Source organism: Peromyscus maniculatus, chromosome 23 (genome assembly GCF_049852395.1).
Source record: "Peromyscus maniculatus bairdii isolate BWxNUB_F1_BW_parent chromosome 23, HU_Pman_BW_mat_3.1, whole genome shotgun sequence".
Taxonomy (NCBI): Eukaryota; Metazoa; Chordata; class Mammalia; order Rodentia; family Cricetidae; genus Peromyscus; species Peromyscus maniculatus.
The window spans coordinates 45,478,838-45,498,041 of record NC_134874.1 but is presented as its reverse complement, the minus strand read 5'-3'; the positions used below and the strand labels follow the sequence as shown (position 1 = coordinate 45,498,041).

At 48.9% G+C, this 19,204-nt stretch overlaps 1 protein-coding gene across 2 annotated transcripts in view; it reads right to left on the bottom strand.

Annotated features, from left to right (window-relative positions):
- Nucleotides 1-19,204, bottom strand: part of Sdk1 (sidekick cell adhesion molecule 1) — a 968,286-nt gene that overhangs the window by 86,170 nt on the left and 862,912 nt on the right. For both annotated transcript variants that reach the window (XM_006990740.4, XM_076560415.1), the window contains 2 exons: nt 12,454-12,648; nt 7,509-7,710 (listed from right to left, as the gene is read on the bottom strand). In XM_006990740.4, the coding sequence (XP_006990802.2) occupies nt 7,509-7,710; nt 12,454-12,648 (397 nt within the window). The remainder of the gene's footprint in view (nt 1-7,508; nt 7,711-12,453; nt 12,649-19,204) is intronic.

Genomic DNA, 19,204 nt, shown 5'->3' with positions numbered 1-19,204 from the left:
CAGCCATTTATACCCACCTCTGTGTCTGCTCTAACATCCGTGGGACTTTTAGGCAAAGCCTTTCAGAAGGTACAAGGGGACCTCTGGCTAAGAATGTCCCCAGACAGCACCTGAAGCTGCACAGAGATCCCCCTGCTCTGCTGTAACCCGCCTACCTGTGGTTTCTACCAGTGTATTCTCAATCACCCTGACTTAGGACTTTCTTTGTTGTTACTGTAAAAACTCCATGAACCGGTTACCACACCAGAACATGGCATTTGGGGTAGCCTGGATCTGTATTTCTAGACTATGGTCACTTGTATTTGACTCCAGAATAAATTCTCCTACCTCTTGAGGAGAGAACTGTGTTTTTACATAGACTCCCCGACCAGCACTTGTGTGCTCCTTTTCCTCTGGATACAGTGGATGATAGCTTTTCTCTAAAGCCTGAAGGGATGCATGACTAAAAGCCCTGGGAACAGTCTGGCCTTGTCAATACTGAAAACACCACAGGCCTGGCCTCACCAGCAGCAACAGGAGAATCTGGTCTTGGTTGGTTTAACTCAGCTTAACTGAAAAGTCCCCTGAAGGCCACTGCCTAGAATGATCTTTGCTGTGGTTTCTGAGGACAGCTTTTGTTTAGCTCAAACAAACCCGTCCACCTGCTCCGGGCTTCCCAGAAGCTACTGTGTCTAGTCTCAGGGATAAATGCCTGCATGTCCCCTGTCATTTCCCAGCCTCACATGCCGAGCAGCCCACACTGGAGTTAACTACCCACTTCTTCCCAGTGTTGAAGGCAGAATGGGGTTCCTAAAAACATGGGCTCTGAGTATACCGTCTGGTTCCTGAGTCCCAGCCATGCTTGGACAGGCCACTTTGAGGACACTTCCTCATCTGGGCTGCTAATAGACAGACATCAAGAAGCTGTCCCAAGAATCACATCAGATGAGGCCCTTGGGAAAGTCTGTAGTAAGTGCTCACTTAAAGGGCTGGAATGGGGCTGGGGTGATGGCTCAGTGGGTAAGTGGTTGCTGTGTAAGCACGGAGAGGACCTGAGTTCAAATCCCTAATACCACATGGCTTATGGCTGTGTGTGTGTGTGTGTGTGTGTGTGTGTGTGTGTGTGTGTGTGTGAGAGACCCCAGTGCTGGGGGCAAGGAGAGGTTGGAGACAGGATGATTGCCAGGGATGGGGGGTGGGGAGGCTTACTCCTTGCTAGACTAGCTCCAGGTTGAGTAATACACCCCATCTCAATGGAATAAGATAGAGAGTGACAGCTGTCATCCTCATCTAACCTATGTGTGATTGTATCTATATACACATGTGCACACACACACCCCCACATACATGCACAGCTGTTATCATTATTATTTTATCTTAAAAAGCTAAAGAAAGTGTTTATCACATGATAACTGTCCCGGATGTCCTATTGTCCTGTTCCTTTCCTTTCTTGTTTTTTTCCTTTTCTTTTGAGTCTGTAGCTAAGACTGGCTATGAATTTACTATGCACCTGAAGAGGGCTGTGATTTCCTGATCCTCCTGTCTCCATCTCTCAAAAACTGGGATTGCAGGCACTTGCCACCTCATCTATGTGGTGCTGGGGATGAACCCAGAGCTCTGTGCATGCTAGGCAAGCACTCCGCCAACTGAGCCACATCCTTGGCCCTCCTGTGTCTTCTTTATCATGGCCACATTGTCGCTGTACACCCCTAAAGACAGGGACCAGGGTGGCCTGAGGGGATCCTGCCACTCTAGCCTGAAGAACTATGCTAGGCACCTGGAGATGTTCCTAACACTTTGCTAAAGAATACATTATGGTGACAATGATGTTCCAAATCCTCTTGGGAAGGCAGAAGAAGAGGACACATGTCACATGGTGCAATACTGGCCTGCCCGGCAAGATGTGCCCACTGTACAATAGTGGCTGACTGTTATGGGGGTAACTAACCACTCTCTGGCTAAATTGGAGGTCTGCTCCACAAGGGGGAGTTCCATGCCTGATAATACAATCCTGTTCAAAAGCCCATAGCTGAGGAGGTCCTAGGCCCTAGGAGAGAATAGACTATTGTCTTTTCCTAAATAGTCATACTCTCCAAGTGTCTCCTAAATATTTGTGTTTATACCCACAGACTTTGGCCAGAGAAGGTTCTTTTTATCTATCTATCTATCTATCTATCTATCTATCTATCTATCTATCTATCTAATGTATATGTGTGTGCATCTGCGTGAGTTTATGTATACCATGTGCATTCAGGTGCCATGGAAACCAGAAGAGGATGTCAGATCCCCGAGAACTAGAATTACAGGCAGTTGAGAACCACCTGATGTGGGTGCTGGGAACTGAACCTGGGTCTTCTGCAAGAGCAGTAAGTGTTCTTAACCACGGGGCCATCTCTTCAGTCCAAAGATTTATTTACTTTTAATATTATGTGTATGTGTATGGGTCTGAGTGTATATATGCCAGAATCTACTGGGACTTCATTCACCAAGGATGCCTGGAGTAGACAGGCAGGTTAAACACAGGGTGTCCAGGGAGCGAACCCTGGCTCTAAGCTAACTTCACTACCGTCCTATGTGCAAATGCCTCTGGCCCCGCCCACTCCTTCAGATCTTGCCTCTGACCATAGCTGCCCCCTCCCCCCAATCCTCTTGCCTCAGTCCCAGCCCATACCTCCATCCTGCCGGGGTCCATCCTGCATCCAGGCCAATCTCAAGGCCTCTCTGATAAAGGAAAGAAAGATCTGTCCATCAAATTCCCCCACACCCTTCTCTACTCTTCCAGGACAACCTAACCCTCCACTGTGGAGCTGGCCAAGCAGAATTCAAATTTAGCTCTGTCATTACCAGCCAGGGTGAGTTGTTTGGTTTTTACGATCTCATTTTGTTCACCTGTGAAAATGGAGATCAGAGCCCCTGAGATCATTTGTGAACATTGAATCACCATCAGGGATCTAACGATCTTGGCACACAGCAGACAATGAATAAATGCTCTTCTGGAAGGTTGTCTTTCCCTGACTCTCTGGGCGAGATGAAGTTCCTCCACACTGCGGGCAACTCCCACTGGCCCTCTGTACATTCCGTACACCTCACCTTCCAAACTCGGACAGTGCACAGGCTTACGGCACAATTTCGAGATAACACTGTTACCTCAGCTCTTACTCCGAAGTATCCAAGATTCCAACTTCACAGCGCAGGGCCCTTTCGAAGCTATTTACACCTGCTGCTCTGCTAACCAGGTGCCGGGTCCACACCACCCAGTCTGTGCCAGTCCTGCGGGTACCCACATGTATGTTTTATCTCCACTGCCAAAGTCTTTTGTTAAGAGTTGCGGGGGTGGACAAGACACAGCCTGCAGCTCAGGGTCCCTCCTTCAGGGCTAAATTCTGGGTCTTAGAAATACAAGCAGACCTGCATATTCATTGGTTCATTTTCATTAGGATGTAAGTTGCATGGATCCTGAACATTCTGGAAAGTCCATCGCTGCTTTTACCTAGTTATCTATAAGGTATTGAAACTACCTTTTAAGTATACTGCTAGGCCTAATGTTGTACATTTTGGATCTACTCAAGATGCTGAGGCAGGAGGATCAAATGTCAAGGCTTGTCCCTGGAATAATTATTGTCAAACCCAAACATACCTGGAAAGAGAGAGCCTAACGGAGGCACTGTCTCCATCGTACTGGCCTGTGAACATGGAATAGGGCATTTTCTTGTTGCTACTTGATGTAGGAGGGTCCAGTCCACTGTGGCCGGTACCTTCTCTGGGCAAGTGGGCCTGAAGAAAGGTAGCTAAGCAAGTCAGGGAAGCTAACCAGTAAGCACTGTTCCTCCATTGTTCCTGCCTCCTGGTTTCTTCCTTGAGGTCCAGCCCTGACTTCCCTTGATGATAGGCTGTAACCTGTAAGCTAAAGTGAACCTTTCCCTCCACAAGTCTGTTCTAGTCAGTATTTTATCCTTGCAACAGAAACCAAACTAGAACACTGGGCTACAGAGTAACTTAAGTTAAAGGGGAGCCTGGACCATCTGTGGGATTCTGTCTCAAAAAGTAAAAAGGAGGCAGGGTGTAGCTGAGTGGCACAGTGCTTGCCTAGAATCCCCCAGTGAGGGGCTGGGGCCATGGCTCAGTGGTAGAACACCTGCCTAGAATCCCCCAGTGAGGGGCTGGGGTGTGGCTCAGTGGTAGAGCACCTGCCTAGAATCCCCCAGAGAGGGGCTGGGTGTGGCTCAGTGGTAGAGCACCTGTCTGAAATCCCCCAGAGAGGGGCTAATTAATAGATAGCAAAGCATGCACAAGGTGCTGGGTTGCATCTCAAATAGGACACACACACACACACACACACACACACACACACACACACACACACACACACACATTTGTTATTTGCATCATGAAGAACAAAGACCTTGGAACCCATGTGTAATACCCCAGCCAATGCACCTGGACTTGCACGTCAGCACTGTTACAGTTCTACAGAGGAAGAAATGAAGATTCACAGGGACCAGGGGCCAGCAAACTTGTTTGTCAACTGCTTTTTATGTGGTCATTCCTTCCCTCTGGACACAATGCTTTCTGACTGGCTGCCCTGTGCCCGTGGTAGTGGGTGCTCCACGGAAGAGGGGAGCCCTAATTCCAGTACATAGCCCTTCTGCAGTCCCTGGCCTCTGTCCCTTTCTAAAGCCTCTGTGTCACCTCCTTTCTTTTAGGTATTCCATTTCTCTGGGAGGCTACTCTGTTAGGGTAGTGACTGGTCCTATTAGGCAGGCGCTAACTCCTGGAGAGTCTGACCAACAGAGCCCCCCAAAAATAGGACATAAAAATAGGTTGGCCTGCTCAGGACTCTGAAACAGGATGTAAAGACAGCAGTGGTGGTTGACTCCAGACGGGCCAGCTCAGGGCTCCCAAACAGCAAGCAAAGAAAATAGTCGGGTCAAAGCAGCTCCTGGGAGACTCACTTCCCTGGCCAGCATGTGTACAGTACTGCTGCCCTTTCTCCTAGGGAGCCTTGCAACTTCAAGGGCATTTAAACCCCTGTGCATATATATTTCTGGATTTTATACGCTTACTTATAATAGACTGAATTCTGGCTAAAGCATGCTTCCATGACAAGCCTGACTCTTTCCTGGAATTCCCCAGCCCGGGGAAGTCACAGAGAAGGGGAGAACAGAAAGAGAGATATGGAGCCCATGCTAGGACAAGAGGGCTGGCGCTGCTCTGCTTGGTCCTAAGAATAAATTCCTGCTTCCTTTCTTGTTCTAATTAAACCCCACTGAGCCACTACCCCATCCTGTCTGAATCCCCTTTTCAAGGCCACCCCTGAGGCTGAGTCCGGGGAAACTGGAGCCCCTCTGTTAGAACCCAGGCCCACACCTCAAATGCAGTGATCACTCTGAAAAGGCTAGATCCTACACCCCAGGCAGTTAAACTCAGCGCTCTGAGGCTTTCTATGGTCTGGAGCATTAAATCCTTTCTGTGCCGTGCCCCCAGTCTAGGACCCTAACCAATGCCTGGATCCGCCATGCTTTGTCACAGGTTTTGTTGAACCCGATCATATGATATGAAACTTCCTGCCAGCCCCCATGAAGGCTGCTCTCTAAAGAGTCTGTTTGCACCCTCCCCCTGCTATCCCTTACCAGGCTGTATTCTTTCCCGCTCTTTCTCTACACACACACACACACACACACACACACACACACACACACACACACACACATATACACACACATCTTCCTTCCTTCCTTCCTTCCTTCCTTCCTTCCTTCCTTCCTTCCTTCCTTCCTTCCTTCCTTCCTTCCTTCCTTCTTTCCTTCCTTCCTTCCTTCCTTTCTTTCTTGGTTTTTTGAGACAGGGTTTCTCTGTGTAGTTTTGGTGGCTGTCCTGGAACTCACTTTGTAGCCCAGGCTGGCCTTGAACTCACAGAGATCCACCTGGCTCTGCCTTCCGAGTGCTGGGATTAAAGGTGTGCGCTGCCACCATCTTTCTTAAGCTCATCTTCAGGCTTCAAGGAAGCCTCTCCTTCCCTTTTGGGCGCCATCATGTCCAGATCTCCACATATGGCACTGTTTCCATCTAATGTTATTCCTTCCACCTCAAAGCCCTTTTCCCTAAGGCACCTGCTGCACTTTCTGAAGAGAAGCAAGAGTCAGCTTCCTTTCTGGACTACCCACTGCGGTGTATCACCATCTTACCATTATTATGTCTAATATCCCCATCAACAGTCCCACAGCCTCAGTTGCCACACAGGCTCTCACGAGCTCTCATCCTATCTTCATGCTGTGCTCTGGACCACAGTCACTTGAGCAGACAGCCACGGCCACAAGGTCTCCACAGTCAAGCTTTGTCTCTCCACTAGATCTCACGAGGCAGATAGAGCTTCTCCTTACCAAACACAATGTCTGTGGTTACTCGGAAGGCTTTGGAGAACATGACTGCTCTTTCTATCTTGTGGCGAGACAAAGGGGTGGGCTATTTGACCTCAATGAGAAGGGGTGTCTCTCTGGCCTTCACTTCTAGCACCCACCCCCTCTCACTGCTTCTGTCCCAGCATCTACCTTTGGGGGTCCTGGGGCACAGCTCTTCTTGCCTCCCAAGTCCTTGAGCCTGTAGCACATCTGGAGGGGCCCTAAAGATTTTGGGTTCCTGGTGTGGGAAGTGTCAACAGAGACAGGGGCCGGCTCTCAGTGGGGCACCTCCTTGGCCCTACAGACTCCTGTTTAGTGAGCCGGATGGGGGGTGTCATGGTAGGGACTCTCAGAGTAGTGGCCCTTGGGTTAATAGGAGCCTTGTTCTCTCCAACATCTTTACATTTTTTATTAATTAAAAAATTACCTTTCTATTAGCATTTCAACATGTTCTCTGTCATACTCAGATCTTAGCTCCTATATTTTTATACATGTGTATTTGTGTGGGAGCAAGTATGGGTAGAGGCCAGGAAACTATAAAGGGGTCCATGGGAGGCTAAAAGGAAACTCTGGAGTGGACAGAAGGGAGGGTAACAGAACACATATGATAGGAAGAGGTAGGGGGACATGGTGGGGGAGAAGCAGGGAGATGGAGGAGAGGCATTTAACACATCAAACCTGAGTGTGTAAGAAAAGGCCATGAAGAAACACACTACTTAAACATCATGTCAGTGAGGTAACGCAGTGTGGTGGTTAACACTGTCAACTAACAGACTCTAGGACCATCCTAGAGTCAGGCCGCAGGAAATGCCCGCAGGGCATCATTGAGAGGATGTTAATCGAGGTCCTAAAATTCACCCTGAGTGTGGGTGGCACCATTCCAGGGGATGGGGTTCTGGAATGAAGAATGAATGTGAGTGGCTTCCTGATGGGATGTAGCATGACTAGATGCCTCAAGTTCCTGCCCCATGCTGTCACTGCTATGATGGACCACCTCAAACTGTGAGCCAAAGTCAATCCTTCCTCCCCTAAGCTACTTCCAACAGGCATTTCCTCATAGCAGGGAGACAAGTGACTGAGATCCCAGGTTCAGAAAGACAACACTGAGTGCTACCCCCTACCCCACAGTACCTTTCGACGGCACAGGCTGTGGCCTCGTGGCTGACGGATGAGGAGTAGGTTTGCCACTCTCCACCAGGCAGGTCTCGCACCTGCACCGTGAAGTACCGGATGGGGGAGGCCCCGTCACTGCCAGGGACCCACTGGAGCCGGAGGCTGCGGGCTGTCACTTCAGCCTGGGGTACCAGGAGCTCTCTGGGGGGTGCTGGCCTCTCTGCAATCAGAGGAGGAGAAAAGCAGGGATTCATGAGAGACCATTCTGTGCTGCTCCTGGGTGCCTCCCAGTGGGAAGCGCTGTGTGGGACAGGCACAGAGAAAGAAAGTCCCAAGGCTAGAGAGCTGGTCTAGCCTTACAGGTGAAGCAGTTACCATACAAGCTGAGAACCCAAGTTCAGTCCCTAGGTCCCACATAAAAATCTGTTTGTAAGGGTGCATGCTCTTAATTCCAGTACTAGGGAGGTGGAGATAGGCACAGAGCTAGGGCTTATTGGCCAGCCAGCCTCACCTAATAGGAGAGTTCCAGGTCCCATTGAAACATTCTGTCTTAAGAAACAGGATAGAACTGAGTGGTGTTGGTGCACACCTTTAACCCCAGCACTCGGGAGGCAGAGGCAGGTGGATCTCTGTGAATCTCAGGCCAGCCTGGTCTACAGTCACACAGAAAAACCCGGTCTTGAAAAAAACCAATAAAAAAGAAAGAAAGAGAGAGAGAGAGAGAGAGAGAGAGAGAGAGAGAGAGAGAGAGAGAAAGGAGGGAGGGAGGGAGGGAGGGAAGGAAGGAAGGAAGGAAGGAAGGAAGGAAGGAAGGAAGGAAGGAAGGAAGGAAGGAAGGAAGAAAGGAGGAAAGCGGTAGATTGGTACCTGAGGCCAACACCCAAGGCTGGACCTCTGATTTCTATATGCACCCACACATGCAGTCCCACTCATGTGAACACATGCACATGTGCTTCCCCTTGCTGTGCACACAAAGAAAGAAAAGCAAGCGAGTCCTAGGTTTGGGAGAGGAGGCTGTCTTACAGCTGACTTTGGATGCACCAGATCAGGTCTGACTGGGGAGCAGGGCTTGCTCACATAGCAGAACCAGCCAGAAACGTGTGCCTCCAGAGGCCCCAGCCCCTTATCAGCAAGGGCAAGTACTTCTGAATGACAGCTGATGTTTGCTGTAGCACTCTACTAAACAACTCAAGCCTCCTTTGTACGCTGTCTGATTTGGGGGCTCATCTCACCCTTAAAACCTAATTTCTTTTTCTTTATAGTTAACCTGAGTCTAACACACGAGAGAAATCTACTGAGTGCTCCTGGAGGGTGGGAGGCAAGTGCAGGCGGGGGTCCCTGTGGGCTGTTAATTGTTTCTGCAGGATTAAAATGCAGGGTGCCTGGGACCAGCCTTGGCCTTGAATGGGGTGCCATGTGCCTGACACTGTGTTCCCGTCCCCCAGTGATTTCAACAGAGGGACCATAGAGGGAGAAATAATTGTTTAATTGTTTATCATGACAATTATTGATTCTGATTAAAATGTGTGGCGTGTAATAAAGTAGCCATCGATCGTGGGCCCCGCAGTGACAGGGATGTGAGAGGCGCTTCGATCTGGCTCAATCAGTGGTCCTGGCTGTGAGTGTGCACGCTGGCTGGAAGCCTGATTTCTGCAGGATGGAAAGAGCTGGGCTCCCTGGCCAGTTTCTAAGGCCTTCTGTGGACACATTGCCACTGGAAATGGCGAGCTCCCTGTCCCTAAGACTTGCATTAGAGTCTGGTGGGAAGTCAAGGTTCTCCATACCTAAGGGGTTGGGGGCTGGGCAGGGAGTGGTGGCCCTGTGCCCCAGGCAACAAGCAGGCATGATCAGGCCACACTGGTTCACTCACAGAAGGGTGTTTATGCATGTGTTTTCATGTGGGTACATACACACACAAGTACACATATGAACATGCACATACAAGTATGCATGCAATCACACACGTAAGGAGGGCATGACCCAGGGAAGAAGGCAAGGGCCAAGGGTGGCTGCCTGTGGATCCCTTAGCAAAGACCTATGTCACCAGTTCTTGAAAACACTACTAAGCATTCTGGGGACTAGGATGCAGCTGCCAATCTCCGGAGCACCCTCCCAGTGCCCATCATTTAGATCCTGGTCCCCTGAGCCAGGGGCCACAGGCATTGAAGGTCACATCACCACTCCGAGTTCAAGCACATCTTCACCAAAGGACCCAGTAAGAGCATCCACTCGCAGAGTTGTGGAGGCAATAAGGGATGTGCCAGTGAAGCCCCGCACATGTATCTGAGGGGCAGTTGGTATTTGGGAGAACTCAGTAGTAATACATGTACATCTGTAAGGATGGGTAAGATGTTAGCTTTCAGAAAGAGAAAGACAAGCATCTCCCCAAATGTGATGTGGTTGTGTTTGTCTAGCATGAATGAGGCCTGGGTGGCTTTGGTCTCCTGTGCCCCATAAAGCCAGGTGTAATGGCATACACCTGTAGTCCCAACATGTAAGAAACAGAAGCAGGAGGATTTGGAGTTCAAGGCCATTGTCATTAGATGATGTATCTGCCTGCTTTAAGACTATCTTTATCCTAGAGAGATCAGGCTGTCCCAACCCCTAGAACTGACAAGCCCCTACTGTGAGGGTTAAACCTGCAGGAGTGACCAGACCCTATAAACAAAAGCTCCTCCCTCCCTCTACAGTCTCAGCCACCACAGTCATATTTTGAGCACACAGGAACCGATGAGCCAAAACTAAACTTCCTCCTTTAGTTGTTTTTCTGGGTATTTTGTTATAGCAATGAAAGGCTAACATAGCCTGACTGGCAGCTTGAAGCTGAGAAGACCCTGGAAGAAGAGATGTGCTCAGCCTGGTGGCTCCTACAGTCAGGTGGCTGGACCAGGCTGCAGTCATTGGGAGGATCCTGGCTCAGTCCAGGGAAGGCTGATGGACACTGGGCCTGCTGGGAACTTGCCGACTTGGTATGAGAGGTGAGGCCTGACTTCCTTCTTTGTGCTCACTCTGGGGCAGCACAAGATGGGCATGGTTGGCCTCAGGGGGCGCTGTTCTCCACCCAGCAGGCTTCTCCTCTGACAAGGACTTGGTTTCTTCCCTGAAACCATCTTAGGAGGCTTTGGTGAGAGCTGGAGATGGGAACAGAGGCAGTGATACCTGGAGGCGATTGGAGCCTGGTGTGAGCTCTGTGTCAGCCCCTCCCTCTGTTAGATTTAAGTCTCTGAGTTCGACTCCTTGATCCCTGAAATGGCCTGCTTTAGATCTTGTGATAAAAGTCATCACAAATGCAGCTGTGATACTCACTCACATTTGTTGAGCACTTACATCACACCAGAGCAGTTCCTGGGAGCCCTGCTGATGACAGGAAAAGCCACAGCCTGTCCTGGGTGTCCTCGGCACTGTGCTAACTGCTCTGCACAGGCCTCCCAAGTCAGTGCCATAGCAGAGAGAGGGTAAGGGTTTGCCCAAGGCCTCACAGGCCTGAGCCTTGAGCTCCGGGTGTTTCCCAGTCCTCCTGGCCTAGTTCCCCAGACCTCTGGGTCTGGCTATGAGGGCAGCATTCCTTGTATGACTTTTTCTTCTGGGCATAACATGATATCATTGCTATTTTAGAGTAGAGATTATCTTGGACTGGTAACCATAGTAACTAATTGAGCAGAATAAAGATGGTATTAGATAAATCTATGGTAATAATGATGGAACTATTGGCACTCCTTGGGAGATGGCGGATAGGAAGGTCATAGGACCTTCACCTGGGATCCCAGCCATTATGCTATCCTGACCTCCACCTAGCTAGCTGCAAGTGATCCTAGGAGATAGATACTATATTATACAGGAAGTTGAAGGTTGACTGAAAGGGAGACCCCATGAGGTCATCACTTGGTGGTGATGCAACTGTATTGGAGGTCACCCACGTGTATGTAAGCAAATCCCTACCACTTGGGCGCTGCAGACAGACTCAGTAAACTCACTGGTTCTCGAAGCTGAATTTTGGTGGAGCCCTTCTTTTAGTGTGTCGGTTGTGCCCTGTTGGTCACGGTTGGTTTGTCTCCTCAGGAAAGGTATCACCAGAGCCCCTGTGCCTGGAGGCATGGGTTCTGAGAGAGGCCCTTTGGGCTGCAGTGGAAGGTTCTAGAAAAGCGGTTCTCAACCTCGGGATCTCATATCAGATATCCTGCCTATCAGATATTTACATTATGATTCATAACAGCAGCAAAATTGCAGTGATGAAGTAGCAACAACAACAAAAAATTCATGGTGGGCATCGCCATACTCCGAGGAACTATACTAATGGGTCACAGCATTAGGAAGGTTGAAAACCACTGCTGTAGACAAAGCTCGGTGCTGCCCTGGGCTAGCCTCTCCGAGCTGCACTTCCTGCCTCCGGCCTCTATAATAACACCTGACTGAGACAGTGGGCAGGTGGCTAACAGTGGTGTCATGAAGACACTTTGACAATATGCCTAGCTCCGAGCTGGGGGCATGGCTCAGCATGAACAGTGCCTGTAGAGCATGCGTGAGGACACGAGTTCTGATCCCCAGCACCTGCAAAAAGCCAGACACCATGGCCCATGTTTTTAATTGCAGAGTTGAGCATGCAAAGACAGGTGAATCCCCTGGAGCTTGCTGGCCAGCCAGCCTAGCCAAAACAGCCAGCTCTGGAGTCAATGAGAAACTGTCTCAAAACACACGGTGTTGAAGGAAGACACTTGACTGCTAGCCTCCACATATATGTGCAGGCATGAGTACCTGCACATATACATGCATATGTCTGAACACACACACACACACACACACACACACACACACACACACACACACACACCCCACTTAAAAAAATAAGACAATCTGCCTAGCTTCACATCTGGCCCAGGCTTCTGGGCGCTGTGAGGATCAGAGGGGCTGACAAAACAGCTGTGTGCCCTGCCATCCACAGTCAGATTTGGGTCTGGGATCTTACCTCTCTTCTCAGTGGTGATGACTGTGGCCTCCAGGGGCTCGCCCCAGCCCTGTCTTGTCTTAGCAGACAATCTGAAGATGTATGCAGATTCTGGGGCCAGCTCTGTGGCTGTGAACTGCCGCACTGTGGCACCCACCTCCACAGTGGTGAAGGTGTGGGGACTGCCGCTGGCCAGGCGGTAGGCAATCTGGTACCCTGTGGGAGGGGGTGGGGACAGAGTCAAGAGTCAGCTTAGCCATTTATTTCTTTGCTTGCCCAGAAAACCTACACTCCCGACACCCCATAATCAGCCCAGATTGGAAACCCAAACACGGCCTGCCCTCTGTTCCCTCCTGATTTTCAAAGGCTGCGGGGTGCGCATATTGAAAGGGAGAGCACACTTTGTGGTGAGTGTGGTTGTCTGAGCTCAGTCCTCTGTGAAACTTATCTCACAGTTCATCCTTCACGGGAACAAGATCTGAAGACAGCTTCATCTTTCCCGGGGATGCCACCAGACCCAGGACCCCGCATTGTTCCCCACGGGGGGTTGTCATGAACCAGTGCCTCTGGCTCTTCCATCCCCTTCCATCACCCCTCCTGTGGTGCAGCCTTTCCCTTCAACCGGCAGGAGAGGCCAGAGCCTGCCCTTAGCAGGTTATTTCATACTTCTCAGTAGGAGCAGTGCTTGAACCTGGCAGGACTGCTGCATGGTTAGGGCTTGTGTTATTCAGCCACGTTACTAGTTCTCCTGCAGCAGCCTTCCCCACATCCTCATCTCCCACGATTCCAGCCACTGGGCCTCCCTCTCTCAGGCTGCCTGAACTTGGAGGCTCCATGTTAAATAGTTAAATACCCCTCCTGTTAATTTCCATAACTCCAGAGTGGCAGGGTTTGGCTGGCTCTGCATGTCTCTCTGAGTTCCTTGATTATGAAGGGGTCATGGTTGATCAGACGTTACTAATGATCAAATCCCACCAACCAAGCAACCCCAATGCCTGCCTGCTGGCTTCTGAAGAAGCTTTGCCAATTTCCCAGACCCAACCGTGAGCCGTGGGGCAGACTGCCTTCTGGGCTCACAAACCACGTGTGGTCCAGCTTCTGATTAAAACCAGAATGGATGGGGTGCTGTGACATCTAAAAAAAAATAATGACAACCCAAGTGATCATGTTAAACAAGGGGGACTCAGCAGGGGAAAAGAAAAGCATTAAAGGCTGCCCTGGTCCTCCACAGCTCTGCCTGCTAGGGCATCCTGTGAGCAGGGACCGCCTACAGGGACCAGGATGGAGGTCTGCTCACCTCCTGAGGTGTGGCTCCTCCTACTACACAGCTTGGCCAGTCCTCTGGATGCTCTCAGGTAGAGCTTTTGTTAGTCTTGGTCCTTCTGGGTTAGTTAGCTTTTGGCTTTAGGGTTTTCCAAGCTGTCTGGCCATTCCTCCATCTGTCTGGTGAGTTTCTTCCAGTCCTCCACTGGGAGACCAGGAGGACACTCACACAGAGGTTCAGATGGAGCATACCCTGACCTTCAGACCTAGCCACCACAGGTCATCGATAGGGTGCTTATCATTGCCATCTAGACCAGGTGACACAACCCTCAGCCCTGTCCAGAGTGATGCCCAGTGTTCATGAGATGTTAACCCCAGACCCCTGAATGGTCATTATGGCTACTGCCTGTCTCTGATGAACCAGCCATGGGATCCAAGTGTTTTGAGGCATCCAGCAGCTGGTCCAAGCCCCTTCCCCTTCTTACTAAGGACTGCAGCCTAGAGATTGTTGACCAGTCCTCCTAGGCCACCTCTTCTCCCCATGGCACTCAGTCACAGGGAGGTGGAGCTGGGGTGTCGCAGGGGACACAGTCTCAGGCCTTCAGAGAATCATATAATGAGAAGATGTCATGGTAGCTGGACAGCCATGTGCAAGGGACATGGTTTCTACAGTTTTACTCTGGCGGCAAGTGCTAACAGCAGCGGTCCCCAGCCGGCCAAACACAAGGGGGCAAAGGCATCTGGAAAGGTTACAGTTTGCCCAGGGTTGCTGATGACGGGAGCCCCAGGTCTGCCCTGTTTTTCTTCATAAAGAACCTCCCGCACTTCCAGAGAGGAGACAGCCCCTCTTGGCTCTTGCTTGCTTCCAGGAATGTTCAACCTTTTGGCATTGTGATAGAAGTTGTCATATAGAGTTCATGCTTGAGAACCATGCAATTGAGTTATGGAAAAAATCACCACTCAGCTAAAACACTCCTGGGTATTTACCCTAAAGTCTCCAAGTCGACACGGCACAGAGACACTCGCACGCCTGTCTAGCACTAGCACTGTTGACAGCAGCCATGCTACGGAGCCCATACAGGATGTCTGACAGCATAGGAATGGTTAAAGAATATGTACTGCTTATGCAATGAAATAAAAAATAATTTAACGTATGTGTATGTTCCTACTAGTCTCTCAGATGCCCTTGAACTGGAGTTACAAGCAGTTGTGAGGTATAAAGTGTGGTGCTGGGAAGTGAAGCCAGGTCCTCTGTAAGAACAGTAAGTGCTGTTAACTGCTGAAACATGGCTCTGACCCCACAAATGCCCCACCCCCTGCATACACACAAAAAATATTTTTCCATCCATAAAGAAGAATGAAGTTATATTGTTCTCAGAAAAATGGATGTAACTGAAGACAGTCATATAAAAATCATAGAAAGTCACATATTATATTGAGAAAGCACAAATGAGAGGTCATTTGTGGTTCTTAGGTTTTCTATAGATACATAAAATCATATATGCATATATATCTATATCTATATCTATATCTATCTATATCTATCTATATATATATATATATATATATATATATATAAATGAAAGCAGAAGTTGTTATGTCGGTGGTAAAGGACCCATGGGGGGAGGGGAAGAAGAAAGAGAAGGGAGGAGAACATGGGGTAGAATGTGTGCAATAAGCAATATATATGAGAGCGTGAAAAAGTTAATAATACAATACAACTTTTTGTAATGTTTTCAGTAAGTTTTTGATTTGGTGGGCCATACTCACAGCTATCTTGGGGCTCATGCAGCCCATGGGCCCTACGTTGGATACACCTGCCAGATCCTGTGCCCTGCAGTCCCCTCTGAGAGGGTTTCCCAGCAGAAACAGAATTCCCCAACTGCAGAGAGATGTGCCTGGACTGGCACCTGGCTCTGCAAATCCCCCACTTCGTTATGTGAAAAGTGACCCCCACATACACAACCTCTTGAGCTTGATGTGGGTACCACAGGCCACACCTAACAGGCTGTTGGGGTTCCCTGTGCTGCAGACAACAGGTACACCTCACAGGGACAGTGTGGACACAGAATTTGACTTGTAGCCATTTCTCAATTCCATGTGTTAACTGACACATGGAATCCCAGGAAAAAGTCTCCCCTTTGTTAAACATTCTCCAAGACTGATAATTAATTAGAACATCAATGTTTTGTTAACAGCTGGAAGTCAGAGGTCTACAGCCAAATTAACTTGGGCTATCTCAGCCCCTAAATAGCATTTATGGCCTGCCTCTGTGCCTAGCATCTTGTGATAATTAGGTAAATCCTCTGAAATGTATAAACATACCCTTGACTTCCACCAACCACTCAAAGCTAAGCATGTCATCAGACAGCATCCAAAGCTGGTAACAGTGACTTCTCGGCTCTGCCGTAACACGCCTACCCAAGGTTCCCACCAACGTGCTTGAAAACTGTCCTGATTTATGATTTTCTTTGCTCTGTTACTGGGAAAATCCCACCAACTGTTACCACACTAGAAGTTGGAATTTGGGGTAATCCAAATCTGTGTTCCTGGGCCATGCTCATATTTTGGTATTTTGCTCCAGAATAAACTATCTCCCTTCGAGGTGAGAGCTATGTCTGTTGTTGTTTTGTATCAACACGTGTGACCAGAACACAGTACCGGCACCTGGTCTCTACCCTCTATAACAGGTGGATGCTGTTGCCATGACGCCCCTCACCGGGGTATTCTAGGGCTCTTTGTCACACCTGCAGTTACTTTTTCATGTGTTTTTTTTTTTCTTCCTTGAGGGCCCATTCTTCTATCAGCACCTATGTCTCTTCAGACCTACAGAAGCCTCGGGCCCAGCTCTGGAGTTCCTAGGACCAACACCTAACCTGCCTCACTGTGGTGGTTTGAATAGGAATAGCCCCATAGATTCATGTGTGTGAGTGCTTGAGTGTCACTATTGGAGATGTGGCTTTGCTGGAGTAGGTGAGGCCTTGTTGGAGGAAGTGTGTCACTGTGAGGACAGGCTTTGAGGTCTCCTATGCTCAAGCCATGGCCCGTGTGGCACAGTCTCCTTCTGCTGCCTGTGGATTAAGATGTAGGGACTCTCAGCTCCTTCTCCAGCACCGTGTCTGCTTGCACACCGTCATGTCTCACCATGATGATAATGGACTGAACCTCTGAAACTGTCAGTCAGCCCCAATGAAATATTTTCCGTTATAAGAGTTGCTGTAATCATGGTGTCTCTTCACAGCAATAGAAACCTTAACTAAGACACTCACCTTGACCATTACATGGGCAATGCCCAAACATGTCAGAGCTTGTTGAGTTAGCTGCACATGATACATGTTCACTCTGAGCCCAGCAAAGACCAGGTAACTTTAAAGTAGGATCTTCCATGGAAGCATGTATTTTACAACTCTGTCTACTTCTTTAGAAACCAGGGAAATGACCCAAATTTGAAGTCTTTGTTTTCCTTAATGTTTATTTTTTTTAAATTGTGATTTATGTGTATGTGTGTAAGTATATGCCATATGTATGTAGGTGTACTCGGGAGTCCAGAATAGAGCATCAGATCTCCTGGAGCTGAAGCCACCCAACATGGATGCTGGGAATTGAACTTGGGTCCTCTGTAAGAGCAACAAGCACTCTTTCTTAACCGCTGAGCCATCTCTCCAGCCCCACAACTCTAAGATCTTCTGACTGGGAATGATACCTCTAGCCATGTAGTCAATATTTATTAACAGTATTTTATCTATCTATCTATCTATCTATCTATCTATCTATCTACTATCTATCTATCTATCTATCTATCTATCTATCTATCTATCTATCTATTTTTTGGTTTTTCAAGACAGGGTTTCTCTGTGTAGCTTTGTGCCTTTCCTGGAACTCACTCTGTAGCCCAGGTTGGACTCAAACTCACAGAGATTCACCTGGCTCTGCCTCCTGAGTGCTAGGATTAAAGGTGTGCGCCACCACCTCCCGGCTATTAATAGTATTTTAGAAAACACGTAGATTTAAGCTACCTTTCTTTAATTAAAAAAAAAAGGGGGGGCATTAGTCTAGGTCTACTGGCACCAGTCTGTAGTCCTAGCTTCTCAGGAGGCTGAGGCAGGAGGACTGAAAGCTCAAGCCAGCCTGTGCTACAGAAAGAGTTCAAGGCTAGCCAAGGCATGTAGAAAGACTGAATATCCAAATAAAAAACACAGACATCTCAATGGTAGAGCACCGGCCTAGAATCCCCCAGTGAGGGGCTGGGGTGTGGCTCAGTGGTAGAGCACCGGCCTAGAATCCCCCAGTGAGGGGCTGGGGTGTGGCTCAGTGGTAGAGCACCTGCCTAGAATCCCCCAGTGAGGGGCTGGGAGTGTGGCTCAGTGGTAGAGCACCTGCCTAGAATCCCCCAGTGAGGGGCTGGGGCATGGCTCAGTGGCTCCTGGTTGTCATTTGTGGATCTTTGTATCTCTTGGGGGCCCCTGCCCAGAGAGTAGGTAGACAATGATCTATGTTCTGACCCAGTCCAGTTCTTTGTTTACCTTGGCTAAGTCCCTACACCAGGTAACTCTCTATATTTCTCCTCTCACTGGTAATGCTGACAACATCCACAGTGGAAAGAAGGTTCAGTAAGTGAAGTGCTTGCTGTTCAAGCGTGAGGACCTGCATTCTGTCCTAGCCAAGGTGGTGGTGTGTCTGTTACCCCAATTTTGGGAGAGTGGAGACAGATAGCCAAATCAGTAAGTGAGAGACCCTGTCTCAAAAAACAAGATAGGCAGAGTTTAAGGAATGACACTCGATGTTGACATCTTACTCCCACACACAGGTGCACACACTTGGAAATGCAGAGAATGAATGAATGAATGAATGAATGAATGAATGAATGAATAACATTTGGCACTATGTATAGAGGCCTCTCTATTCCAGGCTTTTCATCTATATCCATTTAGACCTTGTGGCCTTCCAGGGTGTGTTTCTGCCTGTGTATGAAGGTGGGACTGGCCATGTTCTTGAGCAGTAACAGGGCACACACACACACTCCAATACACACCCAAATAAAAATTTAAAATTTTCTTTAAAAACTCAAGAAAAGCCCTGTGTTAGGACCGAGTGGTGGGGACTCTTGGTGTCGTTCACCTTTAGAGGACACAGCGTGACTGCCACTATAAAAACGTCTGCACCGGACAAGGCACCGGCAGTCACCTATAGATGACTTCAGTATGTAGGCTGTAAGCACAGGTTATCTGCAGACACTACAGCATTTATCTGAGGACTTGACCCTGGGTAGACTAGGGTATCCCCAGGGATCCTGGGACAACCCTATGGTTGCCTAGCACAGTAGGGCCCTCCCTCTCATGGAAGGGGTTTTTGCTGCAGGGCTACCCTTAATCCCTGACCCCTCTGTCTCTGAAACAGAAAGAGAAGACTATCTACCCGGGACAGTCACTGTGCAGACTCAGTAGATAATGTAGGGAAACTACAAGGCTCAATGTCATTTGTCCCTAACTGCAGGAAATCCGGGTTATTA